This window comes from Artemia franciscana, chromosome 2 (assembly GCF_032884065.1).
Source record: "Artemia franciscana chromosome 2, ASM3288406v1, whole genome shotgun sequence".
Classification (NCBI taxonomy): Eukaryota; Metazoa; Arthropoda; class Branchiopoda; order Anostraca; family Artemiidae; genus Artemia; species Artemia franciscana.
This window is the reverse complement of record NC_088864.1, coordinates 53,524,428-53,545,565: the sequence shown is the minus strand read 5'-3', so window position 1 is coordinate 53,545,565 and position 21,138 is coordinate 53,524,428. Positions and strand designations below refer to the sequence as shown.

The following is a 21,138-nucleotide window of genomic DNA, read 5'->3' as shown; positions in this document are numbered from 1 at the left end:
TAAAGGAAGATTTTGCGTTGAAAGGAAGAGTCAATTTTTATTCATTTAAAGTTTTTGGAAAAAAACATTTCACATAATAAAGCAAACTCCTTTGTTTGTACAAAGCACTTAAAAAACTCAGATTTTTACAGACAATAAGCCCTGAAAATAATGTTCCTTCGTAAACTTTGTCACAACACTTCAATCAAATCCAAAGAAGTATACAAGGCTAAGCCAAGTGTTTCACCTTCACCTCGTCACTAGAATCACACAAATCAGACTAGTTTTTTGGCCTGGAAGAACGACTTGAGATGCTTCATTTGCCACGCCCCCATAGTAACTAAGATCAAAAGTTGAGCCAATGACCAATAAAAGACGCGCTGACTTGTTGATTCACTAGTTTGTCGGAACCTTTCCTCTCGATACTGAAATGAAGGTGAGGTTAATAAAATATTGACTGTGGCAAGGCGACTTCCAATTTTGTGTTGAAGTGGAGAAGGTCAGAAAAATTTTTCTCTGGTTCTCACAAAAAATACGCTATAGTTTCTCTATTTTTCTACCAGTTACCCGACAGGCTTCGCTACCAGTAACGTCAGAATATAAAACAGTTGTTGAAGACACTATACTGCATGTATTTCTTTAACTAGTAAGGTATTCTCAAAGAACTGGAATAGCAAATCGGACATCGATAATTTTTTCTAAACCATTTCTAGTCTTGACAAACAGTTTTAAACACATCTTTAAAATATGATTTTCGTCCAACTTTTCAAAAATACAAACTTGGGACATTTTAGGTTAAGGAAAACAGAGCAAATATTTTCATGTACTTATAGTGGGAATACAACTTTAAAAGGTTTAATAAAATCGTCCGTTTTAATTCCTCTAGTTCAAACTTTATAGTGTACAATCATCAAGCCGCATAGCCTAACAAATTTAAACGGTAATTAACCATAGCAATTATAACTAATACCAAAGGCGAATTGTACATTATCCATATTTTTTTTTATCATATTAGAAATAAATCCGCTTAAACTTTGAATTTTCCCAGCAAGCCAGAGTATTTCCGTCTTATCTACTCAGGATTTTTAGTCTGATCGTCCCAATAGTGAAAAACAAATCTGAAAAAAGAAAATACTGGGATGCTCAGGGTGATTTTATGTTCGACAAACGTTCGTGAAGTGCTCAGAACACCTACGACGGTTCTAGGCGTTTATCCCCCCCCCCTCCACGAAAAATACCCCTTAAGTGAAAATAAGCTTTCCAAATTTGAGACTTTTATTTGAGTTTTTTTTTTTAGTTTATTTGAATTGCTAAGGAACAGGAAAAGGAGGAATTTACACACCAAAAGTATCTTAAAAATGTAGAAAAAAAAAAAAAACACCGCAAATCCATTTTTTAAAGACTTCCATATGAGCTTCTGCAATTTTTGGCAGTAGCGGGTGCCAAAAAAAAAAAAAAAAAAAAAAAAAAAAAAAAAAAAAAAAAAAAAAAATGAAGAAGAAAAAATGTAGGCGAATAATCATCAAAATTAAGCTAAAAACATATGGCACCAAAAAGTTTAAGAAGGTTTAGCTTTCTTTTGAAAGGATAGTTGGCTTTGTGAATCAACAAATTCTTATTGTTTAAGTTTTTACGGACGAAAGCGTTGTCAAATTCTATTAGTTTGCTTTTCTTATCTTCCAAGTGTAAAATCCGGGAATGCGCTGCGATTTTTTGCCTCTTATCTTAAAGATAGTCCTTTTTTTGTGAAATTAGAGGTCCATTCCCGCGAATACCTGTATTTTCTAGTTTCTTCAATAAGATCAAATTGTCACAAGTATCAAACGCCTTTAAAATGTCTTGAAACCCTGAACCAACTTTAAATTTATTATCAAAACCATCATTTACTGTTATAGTAAGGAAGTGGATATCATTTTCAGTAGAATAACCTCTACGAAAACCAAACTGATTAAAAAGAAAAATCCATTCTTACATAAAAACCTATCCACTCTCACAAATATTAATTTCTCCATCCCTCTTGAAAAAGTTGATAGTTGTGATGTCAGTCTATAATTATTAAAATCTTTTGGGTCACCCTCTTTAAATAATGGTACAATTTTTGCTCTTTTAAAGGCACTTGGGAAGGAACCCTCTTTAACACAACCATTAACCAGATCAACAAAATTTTGCACAAAAAATGGCAAAATCGATTTCACTATCCTCAAAGATATATAATCAGGTCCTGCAGCAATGCTATTCATTGAAGACACCATGTCAATCATTTCTTGATCAGTCACCTTATAAGCCAAATGCTCACATTACATCAAGGGCCCAAAAAACTGTTTAAAAGTTCCATCCTCAGGATAAACTTCAATCGAGATTTTTATTTCACAACCTATATCAGAAAAATGGAAAGTCATACCTTCGGCAAGTTGACCTGGGTCATCCAGCTGATTCAAACATGGTGGCTTACTAGCATTATTTTCAATGACTGACTTAATGGTCATCTAGGTCTTTTCTGGATTACCCTGACAGTTTTTAACTCAAATTAAACCAAAAACGAACAGAAATTACAATTAATAACTGATTCAAACTAAAAATGGAGTTCAACCCCCACACCTCCTCAAAACCAGAACAGAATTTGCACTTTCCTGAAAACAAAATACATTTTCAATGTTTTCACTTTTTTGACTTTAATAAATAAAGAAGTATTGAGACTATAAGGAATAAATATCAGAATATGTATATTAAACTGACAATACACGATTACTTGTTGTTTTTTTTAAGTAAAGTGCAAATTATGTTCTGGTCTTGAGAAGACATGGGTGTAGTCAGCCCTACTCCTTTTAATTTTTGCTCGTTTTGAGTTTGAGTAGATTATCTGTTGTAATTTCACTTAGTTTTGGGGTTCACTTATTTATTAATGGTGATTCATGGTAGTTTTACACATGGAAGATAAAATATGCAAACTCGTAGAATTTGACAACGCTTTCGTCAGTAAAAATTTAAACAATAAGAATTTGTTGATTCTAAAAGCCAATTATCCTTTCAAAGGAAAGCTAAACCTTCTTAAACTTTTTGGGGCCATATAATTTAACTTAATATTGATGATTGTTCGTCAACATTTTTTTCTTCAATTTCTTTTTTTTACTTTGGCGCCCGCTACTGCCAAAAATTGCAGAAGTTCATTCGGAAGTCTTTTCAGAAAAATGGATTTGCGAGTCTTTTTTCTACATTTTTAAGATACTTTTGGTGTGTAAATTCCTCCTTTTTCCATTCCTTTGCACTTTTCAACAAAACTAAAAAAAAAACAACTCAAGATTCTCAAATTTAGAAACCTTATTTTCCCTGGTGGGGTATTTTTCGTTGAGGGGGGGGGGGGGGGCTAAACGCCAAGAACCGTAAAAAAAAATCAACAGCGTCGCGAATTGACGCTAGAAAAACAGAAATATATCATAAACTCAATGTACACAAAAGAAAAACATAAAATAGACTAAAAAGTTCTCACCATCTAATCAGAATACACAAAATTTGGGAAAATTTCGTCTTATGATTATTTCCTCCTCTCTGACTTTACAGTTAGTTGCAGAACCCGAATGCACCAAACACACCATCAAACACGCTTGCTTGTGCTATTAGTTCTGTTCGATAATTTACGACAGTACTACAAAGATATGCAGGATTCCCTCTTGCTACAGTTACTATAGCCCACGGTCGAAAGTACCGTGTTGAAAGTACCGAAGACATTAATAAGAGATATATAGGATTCCCTCTAGCTGCAGTTACCATACCTTACGGTCTTATCTCAAATGAAGAAGAGTACATCAGTGTTGAAAGTACCGAAGACACTAAAAAAAAGCACTTCTTGCTCCTGAACCCATATCAGTTCTATTCATATATGAAAAACCAGGAATTTCTAAGTTTCCATTTTTTTGTTTCTGGAATTATGAAGTTTTTAGAGAAGTACCACCTTTTTCGGCATTATTGCCATGTTACACCATTAGAGTAAATCAATAAAACTAATTAATTAAATTCGACAGCTATTTTTGTCCATACAAATTCAAAAGTAATCGTTCAAAGGAATGCTACACCTTCTTAAGCTGTTTAATGTCATATTATTTTAGCTTACTCTGAGCTGATTTTTTTCCATGTTTCTTTTTTCAAAATTTGGCGCTCGCCACTACTGAAACTTATAAAACTGCATGCGGAGGCGTTTTTGTATTCTCAATTTTCCCCAATTTCTAAAGACATTCATGGTTACCTAAGTTTCTACTTCGTCAATCCAAATAATTAGATTCCATTTCCAGTGGATTAGGAAAGTAAAACAGTTCAAAATAGGGATGATACCTTTTTATTGACAGTGAAATATAAAATTATTTAACTGGATATTTCGAACACATATACAGTGTTCATCATCAGCAGTAAAACTAAAAAAGTTTACTTTTTTTAAAAGGACTAAAAAAGTCCTTTTTTAGTTTTACTGCTGATGATGAACACTGTATATGTGTTCGAAATATCCAGTTAAGTAATTTTATATTTCACTGTCAATAAAAAGGTATCATCCCTATTTTGAACTGTTTTACTTTCGTCATGGAAAGGCAGTGTGGTCTTCGAAGTTATCTACCAGTGGATTAGGTACTCAACCTCTTAACTCTGTCACAATGAAATATCAAATGAAGTATTATCAACAAATAATTATCAATTTGAGTAAATTTGAGTACCAAGAGGATATTATTAATCACCAAAGACTCCTTAAAAGACAAATAAAAAGGATTGAAATATACAAATGACTTACTCTTTGGTAATTTTGCTCCTTGGAAATTTGTTCAACTTGATCCAAAAGTTGGCGAACTCTAAGCTGAAGTTCAGTCAGTTTTTCTTTCTGTGCCAGTGCAGCATAGTCAACCGCGTGATCACCGACTTGTATGTCTAAATGAACGCGCTAGAATATAAAAGTAATTCCTTGAGCTAAACATTGTTTCTAAGCCTTTCAGTGTCACGACACCCCATCCTCCTCCACGAAACTACCAAAACTAAAGTCAATTACCTCAAAACCTCTTCAAAATAAATAATATTTTAAAATAATGTAACATAACCAAACCTGAAGTCAATTACCTCAAAACATCTTCAAAATAAATACTATTTTAAACTTAATCATATGTTTTAACTAGTATGTCCTAGGCTTCAACAAAAAGTTACAAAAGAACAACTTTTTTCTGTCCAGCTGACGGTGTCGTAATAGCTAGAACGACAGAAGAGTGGCTTTGAATTAACGTATGTAATATCTTCTCCTAAAGATAGTTAAACATCATCCTAAGTCAAGTAAATTTGCATCATTTTCATAATCGGTATTGCTTCCAACAGTATTTTTCTGACGATCGGTATTTCTACATAATAAATGAATAGAAATAATTACACACAATAGAGAAGATACCTAAGCAGAGTAGCAAAAAGCAAAACAGAAAGAGTAGACCTATTTAATTCATACTAAGAAACAAATAAGATAATTTCTATCCTGTATTCAGTCTTAAACACTCTGTCGTAGTACAGCGGATTGACGCTCTGCTTAGTAATGCAGGGTCCAGGGTTCGATCCCCGCCGCAGCAAGGTTGGGAGACAAGCTTAGTACTTGCCCCTGAAGACCCAGGAACTGAAAGGTCGATTCAACTCCCTATGAGCCAGCTATGGCACAGGAGGATCCTTTTACTTTTTTTTATTCAGTCTTTTAAGTCAATTATTAATCTTGTTTTGTGTAGTTTGTAGGTTAATCTGAGCGCTCTGGCATTTTTGACGGGCCCAATTTGTATTACCAACACATCCAGGAAAATAGTTGATGCATCAGTATGACCCTACCATAAATCGCCTGAAATCTTCTTAAAAAATGATAGAAGCAAAATACAAATTGGCGCAAGTTTTGTGGCTTTTTCATCATTTCAAGTTATTTTACTGATACAATATTTGACACTACTGCTGCCTAGATATGGCCTTGGTTGAGTAATTGAACTTCAGATAAATCTAGCAATTTAAGTCCAACAAGAGCTATTAGCCAATCAAAGATTCTTTCCATACAGTTACAGGACTGACAGTTGGAGAACTCTTCGTTTTTATATCCTTTTCAAAATAGTTACTGAACCTTTATAAAATAGTAATTTTTGTTTTAAATCCAACCTAAATGTCATTAACTGTACTTATTTAAGTTGGGAGTTTATATGTTTGACAAACATTTTTCTGCACTTCAATTGTAATTTGAGTTGCAAGAGATTAAGATGTCTATTATTTATTTACTAAACTCGCACACGGAAGCACAAGTCTAGCCCACATAGGCTAATACCATACTAGAGAAAACGAAACTAAAATCAACAAAGTAATTTTAATTTATTTGTTATTTTACAAACTTATTATTATTACATTGTTATTTTACAAGACTTATTTTTATAATTAAATGGGCTTGGATGGTAGCTGTTTTTGCCCTATGCACTGGATAGGGTCAAAGGATCGGTAGGTTTTAAATGTGGGGATAGATCAAGGATTGTTGTCTTCCCTTGTTGCTTGAGTTTTTTGTAATAACTTAATGAAGTAAATTCTTTTGTTTATTTGTTTCAAGTTTAGTGGTATTTAGCCTCCATACTACAGGCCATGGAGCCTTATGGAGACTATTGGAATAGTGCTCTTTTAAGTATTTGTTGCAATAATAAAAGGAACTGAACTGAACAAAAAGTGAATTAACTAAAAAGCTTACTAATTGAGATCCAGAGAACCATTTGGTAGAATTAGAGTAGAGACAAATCACGTGCTCTCCGGGGGTATGAGAAGTGAATGTGAAACGACCTTCTGAGCTGTAAACCTATAAAAAGAACATATTAGATATGACAATCAATGGGGAAAAGATAATTGTCAAAAACAAACTTAAACCACCAACATGGCTCAACAGCATCATACACCCTATTTTAAATCCTCAAGGGAAAAATAAATTGCTCAATTACAAAAGCTTTGATTTTATTGGAAAAAGAGGTGGGGCAAGTCCACAACACCTTCTTCAAAGCCAATGAGTAACAATATAAGCAAGCATACATCAATCTAAATAAAAAGTCTTCAGGTCTAAATTAAGAAATAGCATGGATGTTTGAGGAAGAAAACATCGGAGGGAGAGCATTTCCTCCAGGTAAACTCAGAGTGAATCATGTTTTTCTTTTGGGGCTGGAACCCTCAGACATAGGTACACCTCTGAAAAACATGCATACTAGACAGAGTTATTATGAGAATAAATACTATTTACAATCTTTTACTTCTTTAAAATAGCTAACTACTCCTCAACAAGACGACATACACATAGATTTTCCTAGATAGCCACTGAAGAGAATTGGCAAATGCACTTCTTGCACATGCAGTAGCAACTTTATGAAGCTTTGCAAATCGATTAGGACAGTCAGAACTTCATGACTAGAAGAATAGTATCAACATTATTTATTGGATATCAGAGTCACTATTCCCTTATTTTGTTTTCTTGTGTGCTTTTAATGTACAAACACCAAAAACAAGAAGAACAATACTGAATTTCACAAGACACTGGGAAACAAATTATAATGAACATTTCGGCCCTATATCCAAGGGCCGTCGTAAGCAAGACATAAATATGTAAGAAGAAAAAACTTCTAACAGGATGAAATCAATACAACTAAAATAAAAATTTTCAAAAAAGTCCCAGCATCCTTACCTCAGCGAAGTTCAACCAGGACTGAGTACCCAAAAAGAAGAGCGATTGGCCCATACATTACAATTAAAAACATTAATACACATTATTAAGACAAAAAACAAAAAGATATATTATTTCCTCTGAAAGGAAGTCTCTAGAAAAGTTTTTATTTGAAAGTCCTGGTTGAACTTCGCTGAGGTAAGGGAAGCTGTAAAGAGGGGGGCTCTAAATAAATTGGGATGAAGGATGAGTGGGTGTAGCTGTATTGGCCTCAGACGAATTGGTACTGCAAGGAGTTGTTAGTAGTGGTAATAAGCAGCTTACAGAGAATCAGGAATCAAAAACGACTATGGACGATAAAATAAGACTAGGCTTTTTATCATTAAGAGAGGTTCAAAAAGTATCTTCTATCAAAAAGTATCTTTAAAACAAAGTTCAAATAACACCAACCTTGGACAAAATGACTTTGTCATCTGGATCCTTAACTTCTACATGCATTCCAATTCCTGGGCTGGAGGGCATGAAACCTCTTGTGCGCGGGTCATACAATTGTACTTTGTAAATGCCTTTAAAACAACAAAAAAAAAAGACTTAGGAAAATGTTGTAGTAACCTGACCTTTTCTTCGTAAGAGGGAATGCTTGCACATAGAAAAGCAGGTATTCATTATAGAAATATCATAGTAAATACACTAAAACAAAAATAAAAATGTATTTGACAATGAAAAAGGTTTTGGGTAGGATCATATCAAATCTGCTTCAGATCAGTCTACTTGTTTCCTTAAAGATTCCTACTGCATCCAAAGCCTGTTTAAAACAATGATGGATAAAAATAGAAATTTTAGCACATGGAACCATCAGGGGGAAAAGGGTGGGTTGCACTGACAGGGTATGGACAATATTATTGAAAAAGTGCAAAAAATAAGGAATGTAATGGTACTACTCTTTTTTTTTTATCAAGATTTTTCCTTCAGAAGAGACCCTCTTGTCCAGTGTTAGCCAAGTCGCCATACTAAGTTCAATGGGGCATTTTTAGACTATATTTTTTTGCACCTTGTGCCTTTTGGCCATTTGAAACTGATTTGCTATTCATACAAAAAAGCCTCATTTTCCAAAAAAAACAACTTAAATCTCTAAGCAGTTCCTTGGGCAAATGACTTAATCATGTAGCACTTTTGGATAATGGTATCAATCTAATGAATAAATAGACATAACAGGAGAATGATAGGCTGGTGCAAGAGGATGAACAAAATACACCTTTTCCCTTCCAGGCAGGGTTGTGAAGTTGGAGTCAGCAATTTTTTTTTTGAATTGAAGAGTTGAATTCTAGGTCAGATATTATCTAGTGCCCAAACAAAAAATTGGACAGCCTCCCCCTATGCACATGCAAATTTAAAGGTACTAGGATTTACTTTTTTGATGCATAATATGTAGTAACTATATAGTAACATATTCGTTAAACTTTGAAAGATTGGTTTATGTAGTTATTGAGTTACTGAGGCTAGAGTATGGGTTGAAAATTTCCTAATACACAAGGAGGCACTCAATTTCCAACCGACTCCACATTTCTTCATTAAAGGATATTGTTATTCTATCCTTTAAATTAAATTCATTGCACATTGACCAAACAAGGCTGGAATAGAGCTATTTCTTTAACTGTGCTCGATAGATTTTCTATAGGAGATTCAACACCACCTTATCTCATTGGACATGCCTGCATTCAATTAAATTTTTTATCTTCTGAGTGAGCAGTGGTAATTTTTTTTCATAACACTTATCATATAAAATTTCTTATTTGATATTTCTTAGAAAGAGATTTATTACCATCTCTACACGAAGATATTTTTTTAGTGACTACTATATAAGTCTAAAGGGATATTTCTGAACTATATGGAATCTTTTCCATTAGAAATAAAAATATTTGCTCACATTTTTATCACACTTAAAGCAAATAGATGGGAAACGCAGCAATATGTTAAACAGGGCAATATCTAGTATATTCTATTTCAGTAATGTCTCTTACTAGGTTTCTAGCTACTGCTGCAACCCTCAAAAGCATAAATTTAAGATCACTAGGTGATATAATGAGATCTTCAAAAAGAGAACATTAATGAATAACATGGTAGTCATGAATCTCCACTTCATTTTAGTGTAGGGGAAGGAGTGTTCCTCCAAAAGAAACATATCTAATGAATATGTATCAATGAACAAAACATGTATTGAAGTTGAGGCTGTTGAGAGTGAACAAGACTTAGGGGTGATCATTGACAGGAAGTTTAAGTTCCATGAGCACACTATGCAACAAGTTACTATGGTAAACAGAACCCTAGGACTAATTAAACAAACCATATCATCAAACCATCCTCTGATAATAAGAAAATTATATAATGCTCTTATAAGACCACATTTGGAGTTTGGCTGCCCTGTCACAAATCCTCAATACAAGGGAGATGTGGCAGCCCTAGAGAGTGTACAGAGAAGAGCAACTAAGCTTTGTGCCCCACACCAACAGCTTGCCTACCCTGAAGTCTGCATCTTGTGAAGATCCCCACATTGGTTTACCGGGAGCACAGAGGAGATGTCATTTTTATCAAGAAAATGCACCAAAATAACATGGCTAACACCATTTTTACTCCCTCCCTTGCCACTATGACAAGAGGCCACTCAATGAAGTTGCACCAGGAGCCCTCCATACATAGAGAGAGGGCGAACTTTTTCTCAGTACATGCTGTCCCAACTTGGAACAGTCTTTCCGATGAGACTGTCACTGGTGAATCAATTATTTCTTTCAAAAATGCAGTCGATTTGGAGTGAAGTAATGCGGAATGGAAGTACCTGTGGGACGCCACACCCCATAACACCCACTAATTGTGTCACCTCATCAATTCAACAGCAATATGTTCTACAGGAGGATGCAGTCCACCTTATCTTGCTGTAAATGTGATTTTAGGTTACTTTAAGGTAATTGAGGTTTCCAATTTAATAGAGCACATAAAACTACAATTATGACTAATTTTAATTAATCACAGTGGGGTAGCACATAATTAGGATCCTGCATCTATACAGAAAGTCTTGTGATCAAGCCCCACAAAACCACAGTCTTTGTCTGTATTTTTTTCTCTAACATATCTTCTTCTAATATTCATAAGTGTCGCTAATTAGCTTATTTCTTGTTTTGTGTCTATAACCATGCCTTAATAGAAAATAATTTTGATCAATGTCTTAAGTGACAAGCATTATTGCTTACTGTTTAATGTGTTAATAAATAATAAATAAATATTGTTTTCTTTAATTTTAACTGCCAATTTTTTTTGTACATGACAAATTACCCCTCCCCCCTTACCTTCATCCCCCAGCAGCAGATTCATACTCATGTGTTTGATTGGAATTTATTTTAAGAACCAAAACCTATTTTTTAGAGGAGCAAAAAAGCCTGAGGTAAAAAAATGCAAAATACTTGAAATTAACCATTTTTATTGGATTTTAAATTAAGTAATCACAATTAAAATCCATATTTGTATCTGGTATTTAAACCAAGTTGCCAGAAAATTCAGCTAGTCGGACAATGAAAGAGAATTTTTTCAATGGGTAGTTATTTAATAAAGCAACTAAAATCCCCAACGTTGGCAAGTAAATAGTACTGAAAAACAAACTTCTTTCTGTGACAACAACTGTGTGAACCTAAAGTGGAATAAAATCAGAGATATGGATTCCAAGTAGAATCCTTCAAAAAGCACAAGCACAATAGCATGTGGTTTATGGAATTTTTCTTTAAGTCCCTCAACCCAAGAGCAAATTTTGACCTAAAGTAAAATAAAATCAGAAATAAGGCTTCAAAGTAGAATCCTTCAGGAAGCAAAAGCACATTAGTATGTATTTAATGGAACTTTCTTTGAGTCCCTAAATCCACGAGCTAATTTTAAAATCAGAAAAGAGGTGATAGGGCTCTTAAAACCCTGATAAACTGAAGAAAGTACAAAAGCCAAGACAAGGAAAAAAATGTAAAAAGATCTTCTAATTTTCTTTTAAAGTCCCCTCCTTCCCCTTCTTTGCCCAACCAAAAGGACACTATGGACCAATTAAGCAAATATTACCATTTAACTTGTATCATGATCCTATTTAACTCATTTTATTTAAGAAAATCAAGCATAAACAGCAGCCAAAACTAACAAAATTTGTCAAACTGAATCAAGGGATCACATTTACTATACTACTATACTATAGTGGCATAGTATACTACTATACATTTACTATAATACTCATACCAATTCAATCAACAGTCCTACTCCATTCTAAACCCACCAAATGTGAAAAATAATCAATGAGAAATCACAAAAATGACAAAGAGCTAACAAAGCACAGTTAGAAAATTTTTATTAATAACAATCATATAGACATTTCATAATCGGGTCTAAGAGATGTTGCTAAGAACTCAATCTAAGTGAAAATTAGCTACTTAAAAAAAAAAAAAAAAATCTACCATCTTTTTCTTGTCAAAGCAAGAAACTGAAAAACGTAAACTCTCTATAGCAAACCCAGGATGCTTATAATAACTATAAAAAAGCAAGAACTGTGCCTTTGGAAATAATGAGGAAAATGACTGCAGAGTGTAACAAAATTCTTGCTAGGGAGGTACTTTTAAGTACCTCCCTAGCTAACTTAAGTACCTATTCCTAGTTACTTCTCCCAGGGAAGTAAGTACCCACTAAGTTTCATCCTGATCTCTCTGCTTTAAGTGTTTTCCCAGATTTCTGGTTCCCTCCCCCCAACTCCCCCAAATAGAGAAGATCTGTTCTGGTTATGTAAATCATGTATCTAGGACTTCTGCTTATTTTTCCTGCTAAGTTTCATCCAGACCCCTTCAGTCTAAGTATTTTCCAAGTTTTTAGGTGCCCCCCCCCCCAATGTCACCGGATCCAGTCGGGATTCAACATAAGGGCTTTGAGACACAAATGCCTTTTTGAACTTAAAAATGCCTAAGTTTTTGCTAATTTTTCCAATTTAACCATCCCCCCACTCCCCCCAGATGGTTGAATTGGGGAAAAGATGATTTCGAATTTAATCTGGTCTGGTTCCTGATACACCTTCCAAATTTCATTGTCCTAGTTTACCTGGAAGTGCCTAAACTAGCAAAACCAGGACAGACAGACCAACCAACAGAATTTGCAATTGCTATATGTCACTCACCAAGATACCAAGTGCCATAAAAACAAATCAAAAAAGAAAGAATTTCTAGGACAAGAAACTGAAACATTTTGAATGCAGCCTTGCTATACTTTATGCCCCCCCACCCCTAATGTGCAAATATATAACTAAATTATATATTTTTCAATGCATTATGCCACCAGTAGCTGTTTTTTTTTCTAGTTTTTATTTCATCCCAGTTGATCAATTTAAAGATATACAGATTGTAACAACTGAGATACAATCTGCAAATAGATAAAAAATATGTAATTTGGGTAATATATTTGCACATTAAAAGAGAGGGAGGTTAGGGCTTGAGTATAGCAGGACAGTATGCAAAATGCCTTAACTATGATTATTGTGCATATTATGATGCAAGAATTATTTTCTTAAGATAAGAAGATACTTAATTCAAGCAATATATTTGCACATTAGGGAGGTTGTGGGTAAAGTATAGCAAGGCTGTATACAAAATGTGTTAACTATGACTATTCTGCAAATTATGAAGTAAAAATTGTTTTCTTACAATAGAAAATATATAATTTTGGCTATTTATTTGTACATTAGGGGAGGGGTAATTGGGGATAAAGTGTAGCAAGGCTATATGCAAAATGTGTTAACTATGACTATTCTGCAAATTATGAAGTATGAATTGTTTTTTTACAATAGAGAATATATAATTTTGGCTATATATTTGTACATCAGGGAGGGGGTGGGGGTTAATTGGGGATAAAGTGTAGCAAGGCTGAATGCAAAATGTGTTAACTATAATTATTCTGTATATAATGAGTTAAGAATGGTTTTTAACATATTTTCTTGTCTGTAGGTAGCCTAGCTACCTATGTAAATACTGTGTTTTATTTAGACAATCTTGTAATTAGAGTGTCAGCTTGAAACAAGTGGTCTTACCCTATATAACCTAAAGCTATATCCAGGCAATATGGGCAGGGGCATCTTGAGGTGCAGGAGTGTCATGTACAGGGTGAGGGGTGCCCCCAATGTTTTTGGCCACTTGGTAAAAAGAAGCTAGAAAAATCATGGTGCTTTGTGCCACAATTTTTTGATACCACTAAAATTCTTCTTTTTTTATGGTTCAGTAAAGATCACAAAATATTGAAATATCATCTATAGAAATTTTAGACTTGGTTGGTATATGCAGCAGCTTTACTGACTCCTGCCATGATTTTATAGACTGTGTTTCCATTTGGCTTAACAAACCGTATTAAAATAGTGACAAGATATGTAACAAAATTTTAATCTTAATTGGTAAATGTAGTCGTTTTACTGACTTGAGGAGTGATTTTACATAGGCCTATAGTATTAAAAACAAACATTAAAGGCCTACTAATTTTTTACAAAAATAGTCAGTAAAATAGATCAGCCAGTTTGTAAAATCTCTTGCTTCTCACCCAAAACATTTTGGCTAGTAATGACCCTGCTGAGGGGGAGGGTTATATGGAGCCCCCCCCACAAAAAAACCTTTTTGGCATTTGGTAAAATTATTGCCAATGGCAAAAATTCCTGATTTCTGCAGAAAATTCAGCATAAATGAGGTAGCAATTCAGTAAAATAAACAAAAGGTAAAATTCTAGTTTAGTGACTTCTTGCATGCTTGGAAAGGGGTTAGGTTAGGAAAATGAAACTTTCAGGGATGGGTCTACAGGCTATATTATGTACTGGGATGGTATTTTGAAGTACCTATATCTAATCCCTCTCCCTCGAGAGGGTCCTGACCTTTGATGACCTTTAATAATATGTGTGTCATAAGAGTGAAACCTTGAAAATAGATCTTCTGCTTGAATGAAGTATAACAAAATTGTTTTCAGCTCCAAAACTTTGCTCAATCCCAATTTATATGGTTTTACAGATATGCAAATATATTCCCTAAATTTTGAAAAAAAACAAAACATTGATATGGCTCAGAATTCTAGGCCTTCTCAAATAACAGGAATTGCATTTTCAGAAGTAAAGGCCAAGAAAAGCAACTGGTAACTGAAAATTAAGGTAAAATGTTGTTTTGTTAAAATTTCAATAGGTAATAGACCTGTCATGTAGGTGAATTTCAGGGCACTCTAGAGGGGAAGGAGTGGAGGTGGGTACTTTAAAATACCTTCCCAGGATATACTTTAGCCTGTAAACCCATCCCCAAAAGTTTCATTTTCCTAGCCTAACACCTTTCCAAGATAGCAAGAAGTAACTAAACAACACTTTTACCCAAACAAAATTCACCCCTCCCCATGCAAAGAGGGTTGGGACACCCCTCATGAAAAGAGTGTTGGGATACCCCTATTTTGGTAACATCATGTTGAATATACTGGTAATGTTCAATATTAAGAACCTGTTGCCCATAAAATATTTGCCTGAGTACTGGAGGTTTACCAAGTGAGGGGCAATTCCAAAGTGACACTCCCATTCTAAAGAACTAGGCCTACTCACCAATGACCATCGTTTCATCGGGTATTTCCTCAATAAAACACTTTCTTTCAGTCTCAGCAATATGAAAGTACAAAGCATTGGATACTGCAAACAAGCCAGTTAGAATGAGGAACAACATTTTAAATGAATTTTTGATGATTTGTCCAAAAATGTATCTATTTCTTGTAAAACGTTTGAGTTTTTACAGCGCTATCTATTTCAAAATTTTCAGAGAACCAAAACATTGAGCTAAGGATATGCGTTTATAAAATAAGGATCTTCTAATGGATATTACCTCAGAAAGTAATAGAAATGAAAAATTCAAAATACCAAATACAAGAATAGCTTAAATTAAAAACTGGTGGCCAGTGAAATAATCTAACGAAACGATTAAGTCGTTACGATTAAACGATTAAGATTAAGATTTAATCTTTAATTTGTAGGAGTTTTTGATGTCAAAACTTGAACCCACGGAACAGAGTATAATTACCTTTGCAGTATGTGAACATAAGATCATTTGAAATTGTGTCAATATATTTTATTAATTTTTAATATTGACATTTATGCCTATCCACTGATAATTTTTAATCTTTTTCTTACAGCATGATTGGCGACAATATAAATAGATTTGTTATTTACGTCTCATCTTAATCTAAGCTCATTTTGAAGAAGCTAAACAATAGTTTTCTGGTTATTATTTTGTATGGGGCTCTTTGTGAAAGGAAATTGTCATCAAAACAAGATTTAATTTTTAACTAAAAAAATGTCTGAGGTGTCTAATTGGCAACCATAAGCAGAGTGCTTTTTTATTTAGTTTAAAGAAACACTTAGTTTCAGGGAATAATAGGCCAATTGCATAAATTTGGGGGGTTGACCGCTCTATTATGCTGAATAAAATAGTTGTCTCAAAACCGAGACTGGACGCGTTTGGAAAATGAAAAGGCTTGAGAAATAGGTTGATTGCCCTCCAATCTCTTTTTGCTCTTAAACATGGCACTAGAGCTTTTAATTTTGAATCGAATTAGCTCCTCTACAAGTTTCAATGGTATTTTTTTTAGCAATTTTAGTGTGGTGCTACCTAAGATTTTGCTTGTATACTCTTTTGAAAACCTGCATGCATACAATTTTTTCGTTTAATCGAAAGTCCTCCTCAACGTTCCCTAAAAGTTTCACCTTAATACCCTTACCGTCATTAGTTGCAGTAACTGTAGTGGTAGCATTAAAAGTATGCACATAGTGTTGTCTGGCTAGTTAAAAATCCCTCACAACTTACCCTTAAAGGTCTAACTTAAGAATATAAGTTGATCTACATATATTACTTTGTCACCTTTTTGAAAGTCTACATGCTCGTGGTTTGTTTTGATTTATTTCATCATCCGCCAAAATATTCCTTAAAAGCTTCACCTTAATGCCCACAGCTTGCACAGTTGCAATAGTTGTAGAAGTATTAGCAGCAGTAGGCGCATAGCACCTTTAGTTTCTTAAACATCCCCTTCAAGAAACGCTGAAAGTTTCAGCTTAATACCGTCAACCATTCCTAAAGCATTTCTGATGCGTTTGCTTGAAAACCTGTAAGGACATAGTGCGTTTCGAATTAATTCCATATAGTTTCTATAGATCCTAAATTTTCGATTTAATATATTTGGTTTTAATAGCAACAGTAGTTGTAGAAACAGTAGAATTAATTGTAGTAGCCTAAGGTTTAGTTACGGTATAAGTAATAGAAGCAATTATAATAGTAACATTAGTAGCAGTATGAGTAGAAGCAACAGCATTAGAATGCAAATTTTTCCTTTGGTTAGTTCAAGTTCATGTTCTTGAACTAAGTTCAGTTAGTTCAAGTTCTTTATTTTCAAGTTCGCACACCAAACTGTTCTTAAGATATTGCTGTTACACCCTTTGGACAACCTACATACAGATGGTGTGTCGCGATTCAGTCCACTATCCCCTCTGAAAAATCTTTGAAAATTTTACCTTCATAGCCTTAGGCGTAGTTGTAATAGTAGTCACAGTAGTAGTAATGATATACTAGTAATAGCGAGTAATAGCGTTGGCGGTAGTACTATTGGTATTAGTAGTATTAACATATTGCCTTTTGGTCAGTAGGACATCCCTCTCCGATCTTAGGTCAGTAGGACAATATCCATTACTATGATATTGCTGATGAGCCTTTTTGATAGTTTGAATCTTCATATACTTCTTGAAATTTTCATCTCAATGCTCTTAACCTTACAAAAAGTTGCAGTAGAAGTAGTAGTAGTATTATAAGTAGAAAATGTAGCAATAACTGTAGTATTAGCAGTAGTGTGTACATATTGCCTTTTGCTGAGACAATCTTGCCCTTTAAGCATTTTCTGAAAGTTCCAACTTAATACCCAAATTAATTCTGGAGATACACTATTTTAACAGTCTGCATGCACATAACGTGTTTCGATTTAGTCCAAATTTTCCTCTAATACTGTAAATGGAGTAGTGTGATAGTGGAAGAGGTGGCAGCTGTAGTAGTATTAGTATCCAAGTATTGCCTCTTTGATCATATCCCTTATCATTTTCTGAATTTTCCAAATTAATTTACTCAGTTATTCCTGTGTTACTCCCTTTTGACAATCCGTATGCACATAATTTGTTTTGATTTGGTTCAATACTCTCCTTAACATTTTCTGAAAGGCTCACCTGAATGCCCTTCGTCTTCTTAAAATGTAAAGTTCAAACATACATACCTTTCTCAATAAAATATACTATCGTGAAAAGAGAAATCACCAATGCAACAGCACAAACACGCACAAAAAAAACAAAAACAACCCTTGCGCTGAGGGCTGTGGGGGAGGGGTTGTCATCCTCAAAGACATAGTTTCCAGACTTTTAAACTACGCTGAACAAAATGGCTATCTCAAAATTTTGATTAGATGTGTTTGGCGAAATGGTGGGTGTTAATAGCCTTTTAATCACTTTCGACTATTAGAGGGGGCAATAGCCCTTTTCTATTTCCAATTGAATGAGCCTTTTCGAAGTTTCTACGACAACTCCTTCGATACGAAGTGACCTGCTCTAAGACCAAAAAAAGTATTACGTTGTGCCCACATCACTCTTTACTTAGGCGCTTTTGGGAATAGATGGGCCTGGGGGGGGGGTCTTGTTACCCTTCATTCACTTTTGAATATTAGAAAGAGCACTAGACCTTCAATTTTCAATCGAATGAGACTTTTTCGAAGTTACTACGACACCAAATGTTTATCTTAAAATTTCTATAATATGCATTTCGGGAAAATACGAAGTGTGGAGGGTATCCAGTCTCTGATCACTCTGAATCTTAAAAAGGGCACTAGAACTTATCATTATCAATCCAATGAGTCCCCTCTGAATTTTATGCGCTCACTTTTTCTACATAAACCTTATATTCCCCAGGGTACAACTAACAACCCTTGACCTCAGGGCTGTGGGGGACTGTTATCCTCAAAGACACAATTTCTGGACCTCTGAACTACGTAAAACAAAATAGCTATCTAAAAATTCTGATTGAATATGTTTGGGGAAATGGTGGGTGAGGGAGAGGGTTTAGTTGTCCTCCAATTACTTTCGACTATTAAAAAGAGAACTAGCCCTTTAGATTTCCAATCGAATGAACCCTTTTCGAAGTTTATACGACAACTTCTTCGATTCGAAGTGCCCTGGTCTAAGACAAAAAAAAAGAAGAAAAAAATACATTGTGCCCACATCTCTGTTTACTTACGCAGCGCTATTGGGCTGCCTATGAAAACGCGGAGCTAGCAGCAGTATTCACATCATACTTCAGAGCGTTTTTCAAAACGAGAGGGGGAGGGGAGGGGTGCAAAACCTTCTAATTAGGGTTTCAGACTATGAAAAATTCTTTTCTCTATTAGAATTCGCATTCCCCCAAATTTTTGCACTTTTTGGGTGACAGCTGATATTTGTTGGCACAAAATGGGAAATAACACGACTTTATTATGGGACGATCCATTATGTTACTTAAGAACGGCACTAGCTATGGTGATTAGGGTTGCTGCAATCTTTTGTAGTGGGTGGAGCCCAACCCAGGAATCTCAGTATCCAGCTTAATCTAGCTCTAATCAGATCCCCGACTTAGGATCGGTTGGGCTAGCAACCCTCCCCCTGAAAAATGTTACGAATAGTGACAAACTAGCCTCGGATCTGGACTTACTTTTAAGATCTCAACCATAGCGCGTCAACGGAAATTCTGCCGACGACGACAGGAAGACTGACAAATTAAATCTTCTGGTCCAAAGAGAGCTTTGATTAGCCACCTAGAATATTTTGACTCTGAGTACACCTGGATCAAAGAACCTTCTTTCTGAAGAGCTTTCCAATAATAAGCTGGTGATTACCGGTCTCACAAAAACCCGTCTTACCGGGAGCGGAGAAGAACGAATAGGCAATAATCACTCGTTATTCTGGTCTAGATTTGGCATGAGAAGGAACGGCGTTGGCCTCGCGCTAAATAGCATCGCAAGGAAGGCATTACTTTTGCGTTAAGCCGTATCAGACAAACTAATGAAGGCCCGCTTCGGACATAAGCATGGTAAGATGACCGTCATCGTATGCTATGCCCCAACCAACGATTCCGACGACACAACCAAGGAAGAGTTTTACTCAGCTCTGACCAAATTTTTCATGACATTGTCTCCCTACGATACAACTGTTCTTCTCGATGACTTCAACACCACAGTGCGTGATGATATGGGTGTTTGGCGTGGCACAACTGGTCCTGTATCTTCCAACCCACTTAATGATAATGGCCCTTGCCTACTTGAACTACACCCTTCCCACGACATTTTAATCGCGAATACCTACTTTCAACACAACAATATCCATCACTACACGTGGTATAGCAATGACGGTTGCACAAAGAATACGATCGGCAACGTCATTATTTCTGAACGCCGAAGATCACTATTGAAAAACTGCAGGCCTTACAGATCAGCAGAGCTCGGGAATGCAGATCACAGGCTTCTGTGTGCTGAAGTTCAGCTTCACCTTCAAGCAAAAAGACCGGAAAGAAGGCCAGTCGCTGCAGATATTGTAAAAATTAAGGAGCCGGATACTCGCCTGAAGAACAGTATTGAGGTATCAAATCGCTTTGAGCTTCTTAGCGCACTTAGTACCAGCGAAGTTGCTTGGAAGTATTTTAAATCACAGACGAGCGAAGCAGCACAACTGCTGCTTGGCAAGAGACGTTTTCCAAAGAAATCGTGGCTAACTAATGAAATGATGCAGGCCATAGACAAAAGACAAAGGGCAAGACTTCCAGGAGACATGGACACTTATCGAAGGCTAAATGGACTGCAGAACAAACTCATTCATCGGGACCAAGCTCACTTTGTTGCAAGGAAAGCTGATGAAATTGAACTAGCTGCAAAACAGAAAGGCATGGGTAGCCTTTTCAAATATCTCCGAAATCTAATAGAATATAAGACTCCCACTTTGGGAGCTGTCCTCTCCAGGGATGGGAAACTTCTTACTGAGGAAGGTTTCTGTCTTGAGCAGTGGAGGGGCTACTTCTGCTCGCTCCTACACAATGCCAGCCTGTCTGTCCCTCCAAATGTTAGTCTTGCCCAGTCTAGCAGTCAAAGAAATACAGCAGATGTTCCTCCAGACGACTGAATACTATCAGTTTCTCATAAATGAGAAATGCAGTTAAAAGGCTCAAGAATAATAAAGCTGCTTGTATCTGTGGCTTAAGCTCCGAACTACTGAAATATACAGGCCCTACAATGCTTCTGCTCCCCCACGCCCTGTTATAGCTCCATAATCTGACAAACTGAGATTATCCTTGAAGATTGGCAGAAGGATGTTATTACCCCCTTATGGAAGAGGAAAGGCTCAACAAGCGACAGCTCAAATTACCATGGAA

The 21,138-nt window shown here is 35.3% G+C and overlaps 2 protein-coding genes across 2 annotated transcripts; one reads left to right on the top strand and one right to left on the bottom strand.

Moving 5' to 3' along the window:
* Window positions 1-10: 10 nt before the first annotated feature.
* Window positions 11-15,457, bottom strand: LOC136043651 (transmembrane emp24 domain-containing protein eca-like). The gene is made up of 5 exons (XM_065728551.1): window positions 15,270-15,457; window positions 8,102-8,217; window positions 6,698-6,802; window positions 4,754-4,900; window positions 11-404 (listed from the first exon to the last, which is right to left on the bottom strand). Exons 1-5 carry the CDS (start codon window positions 15,385-15,387, stop codon window positions 255-257), a joined length of 636 nt encoding a protein of 211 aa, XP_065584623.1. The 5' UTR covers window positions 15,388-15,457; the 3' UTR covers window positions 11-254.
* Window positions 15,458-19,811: 4,354 nt separating this feature from the next.
* On the top strand, window positions 19,812-20,888 carry LOC136035238 (uncharacterized). Its single transcript, XM_065716881.1, has one exon. The coding sequence runs from the start codon at window positions 19,812-19,814 to the stop codon at window positions 20,886-20,888; it is 1,077 nt and encodes a 358-aa protein (XP_065572953.1).
* The last annotated feature ends 250 nt before the right edge of the window (window positions 20,889-21,138 follow it).